General features: G+C 37.1%; 3 protein-coding genes across 3 annotated transcripts in view; 1 reads left to right on the forward strand and 2 right to left on the reverse strand.

The window, feature by feature from the left end:
- LOC134674197 (titin-like) overlaps nt 1–2,687 on the reverse strand; it is a 41,797-nt gene extending 39,110 nt beyond the window's left edge. The window contains exon 1 of the mRNA XM_063532255.1: nt 1,930–2,687. The gene's annotated coding sequence lies outside the window, so the exon portion shown is untranslated. The remainder of the gene's footprint in view (nt 1–1,929) is intronic.
- A 1,248-nt stretch (nt 2,688–3,935) lies between these two features.
- LOC134674198 (cytochrome c oxidase subunit 6C-like) lies at nt 3,936–6,398 on the reverse strand. Its single transcript, XM_063532257.1, has 2 exons — nt 6,148–6,398; nt 3,936–4,087 (listed from the first exon to the last, which is right to left on the reverse strand). The coding sequence occupies exons 1-2, from the start codon at nt 6,396–6,398 to the stop codon at nt 3,991–3,993; spliced, it is 348 nt and encodes a 115-aa protein (XP_063388327.1). The 3' UTR covers nt 3,936–3,990.
- LOC134673942 (coiled-coil domain-containing protein 102A) lies at nt 4,263–9,483 on the forward strand. Its single transcript, XM_063531985.1, has 3 exons — nt 4,263–4,556; nt 6,784–7,674; nt 8,657–9,483. Exons 2-3 carry the CDS (start codon nt 6,802–6,804, stop codon nt 8,948–8,950), a joined length of 1,167 nt encoding a protein of 388 aa, XP_063388055.1. The 5' UTR covers nt 4,263–4,556; nt 6,784–6,801; the 3' UTR covers nt 8,951–9,483.
- The last annotated feature ends 3,850 nt before the right edge of the window (nt 9,484–13,333 follow it).

Below are 13,333 nucleotides of genomic sequence, written 5' to 3' on the forward strand. Positions count from 1 at the left end.
GTATGCATATTAATGTCAAAATTACACAAATCCATGCAAAAAAGTATGGAGGTAGGAATGTATTTAATTACTTCATGCCTTTAACTATGATTTTTTAAACTAACTAACTGTACAATTTGTAAAATTAATTCACTGAAAATCTAACATTTAGACACAACTACCATTAATCTTGGTATTTAATCCTATCAAGAACACAAATGAAAGAAAAGTTCAAGAATTACTTACTATAGTGCACAAAAACGGCACTTTTGACACAGACAGATCCAATCCATATCTATAGTTCGTTTTTTTAGCATTAGAAAGAACTTGCAAGAAGGTAAGCGATCTTAACATGTCTTTTAATTGAAAAACGTTTTTTAGAAATAAAATAACTGTTCCAAATTTTAGGTATCTACGTCAAACGGTCTCTGAGAAAAACGCATTTAACTGATTTGCAAGACCGAAGTGATCCCATAAGTGTTCCGTAAACAAAGTTTTGTACGGAACACTAAAAACGATTACTTATGAAAACAGAAGAATATAAATGATTGTATAAGATTCATAATTGTTACATATTTGCCGTAATCTATTTTAAAAATGTGTTTTTCAATTGAAAGACACATCAAGATTGTTTACCTTATTTCTAATGCTAAAAAAAACGAACTATAATCCAGATCAAATTTATAATCTATAATTAAAATTAGACTTTTTATTTTATTATAAGAATAGAGGCATGAATAATAGGGTACACCTAGAAAGAATAGATTAAAAGATTTAGATAGGTTAGTTCTATGTTCTTGGCATCATTTACCTCCAGTCTAGCCAACCACCACTAGAACCTCACTAAGAAACCCTTTTAATGTCCTACTAAGCTTCTTGAAGCAGGTCAGATTTTTAAAACATTTCACCGATTGAAATATAAGAAAAAAACATAAATTAAAAAAAAAACATTGAAACCTATCACAATATTTTCATTTAACACATTTCAGATAATAAATCCTCTGATAAATCTACTTCAACTACTTGCTACTGAAAACAAGTATTTTTAATACTAGAATTTTCTTGACACAAAATCAAAAGTCAGTGTTGTATTTTTGGGTTCATTCATACAATAGATATTTTTGCAGCTGTGTTCCTATTTTTCACAACATTTTTGTAATAAAATTACTGTACATGGCAAAAAAAAACACTATAACCTTGAAAAACTGTATCATATTATTTAAAATAATTTGTACATTTGCAACAATTACTTAGTTTTCTTTAGATGAAATCCGGATAGTATAATTATAACAAGAAACATTCTTAAACACCCAAGTTGAGCCTAAGAAGAATAACTTTATCATTACTTACATATTTGTAAACAATTTTTTTTTCATGATACAATGAAGCAAGTAACTGATATAACAGTAATGTATATAATATGATGAAATAAGACAAAAAACAATACACTGATAATATTAACTTCATTCATAAAGCACTGTTAGCAAATCTATAACTGAAAGTTAGGAACTTAATATTGTAATATTCCATGCCTAACCTAACATCTATTTACGTAGTTGACATTATTGACAAACAATCATGTGCTAATGCTAATAAGAATAAAATAACGTGGTATATAATTTCACCTTTCATAAGCACACGGAATATACGCAACAGGAGCAAAGAAATGTCACACTATAATATGAGATCCTTCGCACGTAACCGCAAGGTCGACGTTTCGACAGCCGAAAAACACAACAACACTAGTTACACAACCCGAAAATTTAACTTAATTAGCGTACAGATTAAAACATAGGAAATTAAATGTGCGTTTACACCCGCTCGGACCACGGGGACACGGCCGCGGCCGCTCCGACGGCCGCAACACCACTCGGCTCGACCCCATGTCCATTTCGACGTACCACCCTTAACACTACGCGAAATGTAAATAAACCAAAAAAATAAACTTACCTCTCATACAATGTCACATTCCGTTCAATTCCACACAAGTTCTATTCCATTGTGATGAAAATCATCCTGGAAATTCAAGCGCAACATAACTATCCGGCGCGATCGCTTCGCTAGGCAATATCAGTCTTTAATGGCCAGTGTCCACTACTCCAAAAACATATGATACGCCACTTTTGTCCCGCCCCAGGTGCGTTCGGGGCTTTCTTCTTGGCTTATTTTCGATTTTTCACAACGAATCACAAGACTAGAATCACTGATATTGCTACACAAATCGAGTCCACTGATCTATGTTCCAGTGACGCAAAGCTCATACATCGTGAAGAGCAGCAGCCATTTTGAAATGTACGGGGGAGTGCAGTCACGGCATGGAACATTCGCAAATTACAGCCGTTCCTGACTCTTTTTTCACTTTATACGTAACGCGATAGTTAAAATACTTTATGCAGATTCCATTTTAACACTTTTGGTCACAGAACTTCACTCCATTTTCCTATTGAAACTATCCAAAACAACCTAAGCGACATCCGATAATTCCAGCTTACCCCATTTGCATGACACACATAAAATACCGAAAAATCACTTGAAGCACATAAAAACGTACATAAAATGCGTCGTGCTGAATTTTAAGAAGTTATAGTATCGCATCAATATATCAGTCCAGTAGAAAAATCGCTAAAAAGATTGGTATATAATTTACAAATAGTTAATTCGGTACGAACAATAACAACGGCCGCCATTTGCAATTTTCAACTTGACATGCGCATTGACTCGAAGTAGACAAACATGCAAGTTATAACTTTTGCGAGGTGGTAATTTTTGATAAAATAAAAAAATCATAATACGTATTTATATATTATCACGGAATATATTAATATAGTTCAAGACTTTTTGTGAATCTAGGATAGTAGATAGATAGAATACCCTAAATAATCGTTGATAATTAAATAATTTCGTTAAAATAGGACTACACTACAAAGTTATATCGATGGACTTTCATGCTCCGATGAAGATTGCGCATCATTGGTGGAAAATATAATCTCTATGTTTTGTAATAAATTACGAAGATTCCTATTGGTTGCCGCCATGAAACGTGAGGACACGAATCACTTCCTGTGATCACTTTTTTATATCAGCAATATTTAATAAAAAAAAGTTTATTATACGTGCTTAATAGGAGTTGATATAAACGAAGTTCATTTCATTATAATGTGGTTGATATTTGATAAAACTGTTATTGGAACACAATAAAATGGGCTTATGCGATGCCAGTAAAATAAACTGAGGGGCTAACGCAAAAACCGAAATTCGCAAATTGCGGGGATCTTTCTCTTTTATTCCAATGAAGGCGTAACTAGTGACAGAGAAAAATGCCCGCAATTTGCGAACTTCGATTTTTACGGTTTTAGCCCTGTGCGGAAAGAGAAGAGTCGTGAATTATATGGGAAGCAATACATTGACGACTCTTCTCTTTCCGCACAGACTCTACTGTTTTATAGACAGTTTACAAGGAATTTTATAGACATTTTAAATGCCAAGCTTGCTAGAAGCTATACTTAACATGAACAAATTCTTTCTAGAATTTTCCCAACATGCCGAGTCATCGTTTTATTAGGTACGGTAGTTTTAAAAGCCTGACACGCCTATGTTTTTATGACTTATGACAATCCACTCTTGCCAAACATGTTAACTGTAGGAAACTAAGGATATCGTCCTTTAAGGCTTAACTTAGACTTTGAGGAGAAACCCTTTGGGTATGGAACTTGATGGAACCCCAATAAATTGAAAGCCGGAAGTTCAAGCAGATCTTGTCAGTAGAAAAAGGCGGCAAATTTGAAAAATGTAGGCGCGAAGGGGTATCGTCTCATAGAAAATTTGAATTTCGCGCCTTTTTCTACTGACAAGATTTGCTTGACCATCTATATAATGAGGTTAAAAAAAAGTGATAGTGAGCCAGAATTAATACTATAGTGATTTTCTCGGTAAGCTTCTATGTAATAAATTATTAAAGCCAAGTACAAACAAACAAAATTTATATTATATTAATAATGACAAATGAAAAAACTATTTTTTCTTGGGAACTGGCCAGCCTTCTTTAGGAACAGATTGAAACAGACCCATTTTTGCCATTTCATCGGCCCAGTCGTCAAATTCTGAAAGTCTGGAACAAAATAAATTATAAGTTTATTATATTAATAATAAATTGTCTTATTATCGACGTTGACATTAACTAATAACGACGAGCGCTGCGTAGATCGAAGCGTATGCGTCACTGCGTCACGATAAGGGCTATTCTCACTACACTATATTTCTTTATATTAAAATTTGCATTTTATCGGATTTTGTCTAATTTTCTATTTTGACATAGTGTATTATTCATTGGTGAAACGTAAGGGCCTTACAAGTCCTTCAACATAAATTTAATATCTCCTATTATAAAATACTTCCATAAAAAAGTTGCCATATTTTACCAATGAGTACGGACCTTAAAAGTATAGAAATGGTTGATTGTATGAAAAGGCCTATTTTAGACATTTAATTGCAAAAATAAATAGTGTTATCAACTATCGGAGTGTTTAAGTGATGATACAATGAATAAATAATAACGGTGCATGTTTCACACTGTGCAGGTATTTATATTTTATTTATTTTTTGTCAGCTTAATTTTGGAATCAATCGATTTGTGTTCCGTTACTCTACTTTAGAAATTGTCCAAATTATGTCGCTGTTTATAGTAGTAGCGTTTGTTAAAAATAACAAAAGAGAAAGGAGAACTTGCCATAACTGAAACAGTTGATATTGACCTTATTAAAATATCATAGATATTGACTTGACAGTTCTTTTCCTTGTAAAAGTTACATTTGAATTGAATGTACAGTAATTGTTGTAATGCCATCTAGTGGCCTAAATGTCACTGAACTAGTTGCACTTTTTTGTCTGCTCATCTGACAGCGTGCAGTATCTCATGAACCATAACAGGGAGACAGCTGTGATGGGCTATTTTTTAAAGTTGTAAGCTACACTATTTTTTAATTTGGACATATTTATGGTACATCTACTCAGACTCCCGAGCTCTTACGATCCTAATAGGATAAAAAAGTGCTCCGAGATTATTTCCTTTCGATTACCAATTTTCATACATTTTGTAAGTCGGTAATGAATTACAAATGAAAAATAAATGTAGATGACAGGACAGTATATTTCTGTGGTTATTCCTATAGAGCATAAATTGAAAAGGAGCTATTCAAGAAACAATTTTTTTTTAGAGAAATGTATTTGATTCTTCTTATGTTAAGATTTTTTTTTATATATATTTTATTTTATTAATGGTAAAAAATGTCCAGCAATAAACTGTAAATAAAATGGTTGGTTTAATTTAACAGTCTCCTAGCCTAGTTGGTAGTAACCTTGCCTATGAAGCCGATGGTTCCGGGTTCGAATCCTGGTAAGGGCATTTATTTGTATGATGATACAGATATTTGTTCCTGAGTCATGGTTGTTTTCTATGTATTTAAGTATTTATATATTATATATATCATTGTCTGAGTACCCACAACACAAGCCTTCTGGAGCTTACCGTGGGGCTTAGTCAATTTGCGTAATGAATGTCCCATAATTAAAAAAAAATTGTGTTTATCACTAATACTTGTTGCTGAGTTGATCTTTTCTGTGTATATAAGTATTTATATATAATACATAACCCTGATGAGAAGAACTAAAGTGAGGATCATTAATTACAATGTAAAGGTCGTGCTACTGTACAGTGCGAAACCCTGTTTGTCCACAAAGACCTAATGACAAAACTCCAAGTGTTTGTGAACAAATGCTTAAGGCAAAACCTATGTCTCTTTTGGCCTAACTGGTTCACAAACGCTCCCATAGAGAATAACCAAACAAGCACCCATACATAAGGAGCACGCATATCCTCACACCCACCTATCCAAAGTGGTTCTGACCTGGAAGATGCCCGGCAAACGGAAACATGGTCACCCTAAATTTACATATTAACTAATATCGCTCGGAAAACATAAAAATACTCAAAAACCCATTTTCCCAGAGATCCAGCTAATAGATCGATTTTTCGCCCCCAAAAAGCCCCATGCACACAGGTACTTAGCAAACTGTTTGGGAGATCCCTGAAATATATAAATATGTATATAATATAATATATACATACAAGAATTGCTTGTTTAAAGGTAAATTTTAATAAGTTAATCTCACTCATAAAACTCCCTGTAACGCTCCATTTTCGGCTTCGTATACCCGAAGTACACCAACGCTCCGGCTAGAGCGCTGAGAAGCAGCGCTTCAGTCAGCCTCTTCCTTGTCTGCGCCCAGTGCAAACCGCGCATGACGGGCTTAACCCGACATGGTGGTGGGGGGGGCGGTGGGGGGCACACGGCCGGGCACGGCGCCTGCGGCATCGGCGGGCAGGGGAACGGGGGGCACGGAGTCTGCGGCACATTCGCCATGATGTGCTAAAAACATATTGGGGATTAAACGTTGTTTTATATAAGAATAACTTGTGGCGTCTCCTCTAGCTGTCACTGCCCACGTCATGCCATTAATAATCTAACAGAGGGCGTTAGGGAGCTGGAACGCAATTAGTAAGAGACCTACATCGCGCTTACGGAGTTTTAAATGTCAGTTGCTATTATTATATAACTTCTGACCCACTCCCAGTGGACTTCGGTCCCCAGGCATAACACCCGCCTGAAGAGAGTACTCTCTATTGCTTCTCTACCTGCTACAAACTAAACTACGCTGAGTAACATGTAAGGCCGCAGACTAGACTGCAGGTACATTGTAACTGATATTCAATATTTTGAAAAGTAATGCAACGTTTTACTTTTGCAGATCAGTAACAAATGAAAAATGGCGCAAAGTTCACACGGGGGCAGCCACCGCCGCAGCCGGGAGCCAGACCTGCGGTACTCCACCACCGACTGGGAGGCCAAAGAGGCCCTAATACAGAGGGAGCTCGACGAGGCCAGAGCCCGGGCCACGCAGATGGAAAAAACTATGCGCTGGTGGTCAGACTGCACTGCTAACTGGAGAGACAAATGGAGCAAGGTCCGCAACGAAAGAAATAAGGCCAGAGAAGAAGCAAAACAACTGAAGATCAAAGTAGACGCTTTAAGCAAAGAACTCTCCATGCTCAAAGCGGAAAAAACTAATCTAGGCCAACAGTTAACCGATGTTATCAAAGACAACGAAAAGTTACTAACTATCGGTGAAAGCAGAATAGTCTCCGGAGAACTCACTACTGAAGACGGAGTTGAATTAAGAAGGAAAGGATATGTCTCTCCGAATGAACCTAGACAAAGAGCATCATTAGACTCGCACAAATTCTCAAATGTAGATAATGTTTTGGCTAGTAAACTAAGCGAAATGAGATTGAGGTTAGATGAGACTTGTAAAAGCTTACAGATGGAGAAAGATCAGAAGGCATTTCTTCTAGCTAAAGTAGAAACATTGACCGCTGAAATAAATAATATGAAGATGCAAGAGACTCATAATGATAGGACGTTAGGATCGACGGATTCTAGTCACAGTGAGGTGGAACGGCTTCAGAATGAGTTGCAGGATGAGGTAGCGGCCAAGCAGACGCTGGAAGAGAAGATAGCGGAGCTGAAAATGGAGATTGAGAAACTGAAATCGGAGAACACGATACAGTGGAGTAAGAGGGAGTTGATGGAGACAGAAAACATTGCGATACTCAGGGAGAATAAGAAACTTTATAGTCAGGTTTGTGATTTACTTTATCCGTTAAAAATCTACAAATAAATTGTGCTCGCGGCTTCCTTCCTATGGAATTTGTTTTGTCATTTCCCTTTGATTGATTTCAAATGATAATGGAACCGCCATGTGGGATGTTGATTCGACGATCATGTCGATCATTGTCCTGATAGTCGTTTCAGTGAACGGTCTAATAGCGAAGAGTCTCGACCAACATCTTGAGACTCTCGCTAGGTGGTTGGATCAAGGGTCAGATGCAGAAGGCGATCTTGGACACGGCGCTGATAGCAGGCGTGTCTCACTCCGCGATTTCGTCGCTTTGCTACAGGTAGCTAAAAGTACATCCGTTCGGCCCCAATTTTGGGGTTTGCCATAAGCCGCGCGTGGCGCTGTCGCCACCTAGCTGCCATCTGTGCTGATCATAACAGACGCGTTTTGTTAGAGAGTGAGTCTTCTGTACTTAGTACTATTATTTATTCTGTGCTGATAGTCCGCCGGTTCCTCTCTCTGCGGTCCTGACCACCGGTAGCTTGGGCCTTGCCCTGCTGCTGGCGGCACACCAGCTTAGGCTTTTTACGTTAGAAATAACGTGAAGTGGATTATGTATTATATATATTGAATTAAACACATATTTCGCACTGGTTCTTTATTTTTATATAAAATACGTGTTCATGGTACAAATCGAATACGAATAATAACATAACGTAAACAATCTAGAGGTGTTTTTCAATTGAAAAACACGTTTTAAAAATAAGTCACGGCAAATATGTAACAACTATGAATCTAATACGATCATTTATATTCTTCTGCTTTCGTAAGTAATAGTTTCTGATTTTATAAAAGCGTTTTTCAATTAAAAGACGTGTCAGGATCGCTTACCTTCTTTCTAATGCTAAAAAACGAACTATAAGTGTTGAAATAAATAAAAAGACAATACCAACTCAATGATTGTACTGTCACAATGTGATTAAAATAAAAATCCTTTTTCCAGGTTGTTGAACTAAGGGAGCAGATACACAAACTAAACCGGATCTCAGACGGCAGCGCCTACGGCACCACCTTTGACTACAGATTGGACTCCGACTACCACAGAAAAGCAAGCGGAAGCCCCCGGTCCCATGAAAAATCAAGAGACTTCAAATTCAACGAATACTCTAGGTTAGACCCAAATCTCTACGATGACAAGAAACACAGCAGCCGCTCACATTCAAGCAACGATTCTTCGGAGGCTAATTTTCAGAAAACTGATGATGATTTAGCCATATTAGAGAAAAGTGAGAATTAAAATAAATTTACCTTTTTTGAGTCCCGATGATTTTTTGACAGTTGAGAAGGAAAAGTCAAATGTGACAGGAATTTTAAATTGACTTTTTTTGCGGGGTTATAAGGTTGACTGTTGAGGTTTTATGGCGTTAGTCGTAAACGCGTTACTGGCCAGAGCGGCTACCGCGAAAACCGAAATTCGCAAATTGCGGGGATCTTTCTCTTTTACTCCAATGAAGGCGTAATTAGAGTGACAGAGAAAAATCCCCGCAATTGACGATTTTCGGTATTGGCGGTAGCCCTACTGAATTAGCTATGAATCGTTTGTCTTTATCTGTCATTTAGACTTATGTATTTGTAAGAAAGGAATAAAACATAATTTAACTAAATCAAGCCGGAAAAGTTTTATGAATAAGGGATAAGGGGGTTAATATCTTAGAGCATTTAATAACCGGAGTCGCCTTTAAGAGCTTAACCCTCTGCCGAAACCTTGCACAATAGGGAGTATTACTGCAATGTTTTGCCGCCAGAGTGCAGCACTAATTTGTTTAGTAAACCATACCCACCAAAAACATAAATGTAAAAAAGGAGAGCCAAGTTCAATACAAAAATTATGCTTGGCTGTGGGGCTCGCCGCAAAAAGAATGGAGATCTAAATGAGTGCCACTGCCAAGTTCTATGCAAAATCCAAATATGTATTTATAGGAACAAAATAACATTATAAACAAGTATTAAACTCTATTTCTTTGCTTTATTGGATACTTATAACAATTGCTGTTATTTAAAAAAATGTGAGATCTTAAAGTAGGTTAGATTTGACTTGGCCAGTTTTCATTATATCAATAATTTTATATATATTGTAATTCTGATAAAACCTGGCCAAGCCAAATCTAACCTACTTTAAGATCTCACATTTTTAGTGTTCCGTACAAAACTTTGTTTACGGAACACTTATGGGATCACTTCGGTCTTGCAAATCAGTTAAATACGTTTTTCTCAGAGACCGTTTGACATAGATACCTAAAATTTGGAACAGTTATAGCAATTACCACCACTCATATTATAAATAAGTCAAAACTGCTTATTTCTTATTAAAGGGGGAAATTTAGGGGGTTGAGAGGGGTAGGCTGAAACTTTTTTCATTTGTAAGAATCGTGTGGGGTACCATTAGAAAGCTTGCAAAAAATTGAGTCGATGGACTGATTTTGACTTCATTTTAGACTGCAATAGTTTCGTCACAAAATGCATTTAAAGTTGCAAGTTTTCATACAAAAAATTTCACCTCTGTCCTGGCGATTTTCGCGAAAACTATAGCTAACAGGCAGCTGACCAGTCAATACCCAACTTAAAGAAGCATGGAGACGGCGGGAAAATTATCAGCTTAACTTTATCTTTATTAGTTTTTCAACTGCAGCTTGACCTTTGGTTGCTTAGGGCTAGCTAACTGATGCTTACACTGGTCAATTCATATTAGGCGAGAAACATCCTTAGTTAAAACTTTGGCATTGAAATTTATGACTTATGTCTTTGACACAAAGTTTAATTCTGCTTGCTTATTTTTGTGGGATATTTAATTTTATCTAATAGCCTACTATAAGTATGAGAGAGATCTACAAAATACGACCTTATTATATTGCAAATAAGTTTCAATTTCGAACGGGCTTTCCAACCAATGGACTAGGCATCTCAAAAACCTGAAAAATTCAAATTAAGAATTCCGTTCTTGACTGTCGTTGTGTTTTTTTTTTCCACAATAGGACACATAGAGTTAGTAAGGCGTATAGAGATAATAAAGTCATTTAATATTTATGAACAGCTTTGGCCTCATGTATAGATTTTATTGAGAGTATCTGATTCGTCGAAACTATATACACAATATTCCTTTTCATTAAGTACCATTACATTTCTGTATTAATTGTATAATTATAATATCTATTAATTATATTCAGTACTTATGTATATTTTTGAACGGATCGGTGAGCAACAAGATTCAGGGCTATAACCGCGAAAATAGAAGTTCGCAAATTGCGAGCATTTTTCACTGTCACTCTAATTACGCCTTCATTGGAGTAAAAGAGAAAGATCCCCGCAAATTGCGAATTTCGGTTTTCGCGGTAGCCCCTCAGTCCTGTTACGAGAAAATAATTTTGGAAGACATTAATAGTATATGACAGTTAAATATCACAGTTTTTAGAAACAAAGGTAAAATTGACGAAATATTTAAAGTAAGCCGATCTTGTTTTTTAGCAATTCTAAATAATATTAAAGTCTATATATATGGCATAGAACTAGAAACAAAATCAAATAAAGAATAATAATGAGTTCTAAATTCAAATTGAAGGAGTATACATTTAAGGTACTATAGGCCAAGCGCGCACCACAATATTAATTTTTGCGACACGATTTTAGAATCGCGCTGTAATATATCGCAGAAAATGCACTGCGCGCACTGCGATGAAAAAGTCGACGATTTGTTCATTCTCAACATGGATTTCGTACCAGTCGCTTGTCATGAAACGTGTCTTTAATATGCGATTGCTGGTATGACTTTGAGCATTTATAACACAAAGGTGATCCCCGTCTATTTCCATAATTAAATGGTCAACATCTAGCGTCTCATTTTGAGACTCCATTGGAGATGCAGGTGCCGAGATGTTGGGGTTTGGAGAGCGAAATGCCGACTGAGGTCCGGCCGGGGTGCGATTTTATTATCATAGTGCGCGCGGGGCCATACAACTCCGCATGCTGCAATTCACTTTGCGACAATCGCGTCGCGAACAATCGCGGAAAAATGTGACAAATCACAATTTTAAAATCGCTGCGATTTTTTTGTCGCATATGCGCGCACTAAGATATAAACACATACGTTGCATTTCTGCGACAAAATTATCGCAGGACAAAAAATCGTGGTGCGCGCTTGGCCTTACTCTAAATTATTATAATACATCAAGCATTCGCGAGATGCTCGACTTCGGTATTCAAACACAAAGCAATAGTACAAGAATCTAACTAAATGCAAAGGCCGAAGGAGCGATTCGAAGATCCGAAGCGTCCGACAGACGCGCGCCTCCCGTAACTTTTCTAAGTATTTTTAAGTACAAGTGTCTAAGTCGCAAGATCCAAAGGCTGAAGTCGCATTGGGCCGAAAGCCCGAAGCATCCAGGAGGTCAGTTCTAAACACAGGTAATTAATACAAGTGTCTAAATACGAAGGCTGGAGGCCAAGCTCCGCGTAGGGCCGAAGGCCCGAAGCCTGCAAGATGTCAGTGGTTAAACACAGAACTGACAGCCTGGACGCTTCGGGCCTTCGGCCCTACGCGGAGCTCGGCCTTCGGCCTTCGCATTTAGATACTTATACTATTGTTCTGTGTTTAAGTACTAACATCCTGGACGCTTCGGGCCTTCGGCCCTACGCGGAGCTCGGCCTTCGGCTTTCGCATTTAGACACTTGTACTATTGTTCTGTGTTAAAGCACTGACATCCTGGACGCTTCGGGCTACGCGGAGGTCGGCCTGTACTTGTACTATTGCTCTGTGCTAAAGCGATGACATTTTGCTAAAGCTCGGCCTTCGGCCTTCGCACTTAGACACTTTGTACTATTGTTCTGTGTGTGTAGTTGAATACGGTATCCTAAAAACAGGCAAACAACCTCTGTAAAATGTAACGATGCGAGCGGTACGGCTACCATCAGTTTGGCATTGACATAAACGCTACTGTGGGCGTGAACGTAATTTACTTTCTATGCATCTCGCTCGTACTGATATATTAGTGCGAAAGAGATATACCTATAGGAAGTAAATTACGTTCGCGATATCGTTTATGTCAATGCCAAACTGATGGTAGCCGTACGGAACACTAAATGCCTCGAGCTATCTCGGACTTGGCCAAATTATTTTAAATAACAGCAATTGTTATAAGTATCCAATAAAGCAAAGAAATAGAGTTTAATACTTGTTTATAATGTTATTTTGTTCCTATAAATACATATTTGGATTTTGCATAGAACTTGGCAGTGGCATTCATTTAGATCTCCATTCTTTTTGCGGCGAGCCCCACAGCCAAGCATAATTTTTGTATTGAACTTGGCTCTCCTTTTTTACATTTATGTTTTTGGTGGGATATCAATACTTTTTGTAAAGAAAACTAGGCAGGTATTGAGATTTAATGTTTTTTCTTGTGTTTCCGCTGTATGGTTTTTACTTCTGTTCTTTGTATAATTATGTGGTGCCGCGCGCCGCCGACGACACACCGTTGGCCGGTTGTTTAGAGCGTATTACAAGTTTTTTGTATGGGGACACCACTTATTTTTTGACTAAACTTTATTTTAATATAGCAAATATAATAATACATATATTGGGGTAGTTTAAAATATCTGCTTGTAACGGTTCCAACGCTACAATAAAAAA

The sequence above is a fragment of the Cydia fagiglandana genome, chromosome 19, assembly GCF_963556715.1.
Source record: "Cydia fagiglandana chromosome 19, ilCydFagi1.1, whole genome shotgun sequence".
Lineage (NCBI taxonomy): Eukaryota > Metazoa > Arthropoda > Insecta > Lepidoptera > Tortricidae > Cydia > Cydia fagiglandana.

Bases quoted from the DNA above. Each gene is read 5' to 3' on its own strand.
- LOC134674198 (XM_063532257.1), bottom strand. From the start codon at position 6,398: ATGGCGAATGTGCCGCAGACTCCGTGCCCCCCGTTCCCCTGCCCGCCG. The intron at 4,088-6,147 runs GTGAGATTAACT...ATTTTGTTCCAG, and splicing joins CGTTACAGGGAGTTTTATGA to ACTTTCAGAATTTGACGACT.
- LOC134673942 (XM_063531985.1), top strand. From the start codon at position 6,802: ATGGCGCAAAGTTCACACGGGGGCAGCCACCGCCGCAGCCGGGAGCCA. The intron at 7,675-8,656 runs GTTTGTGATTTA...TCCTTTTTCCAG, and splicing joins ATAAGAAACTTTATAGTCAG to GTTGTTGAACTAAGGGAGCA.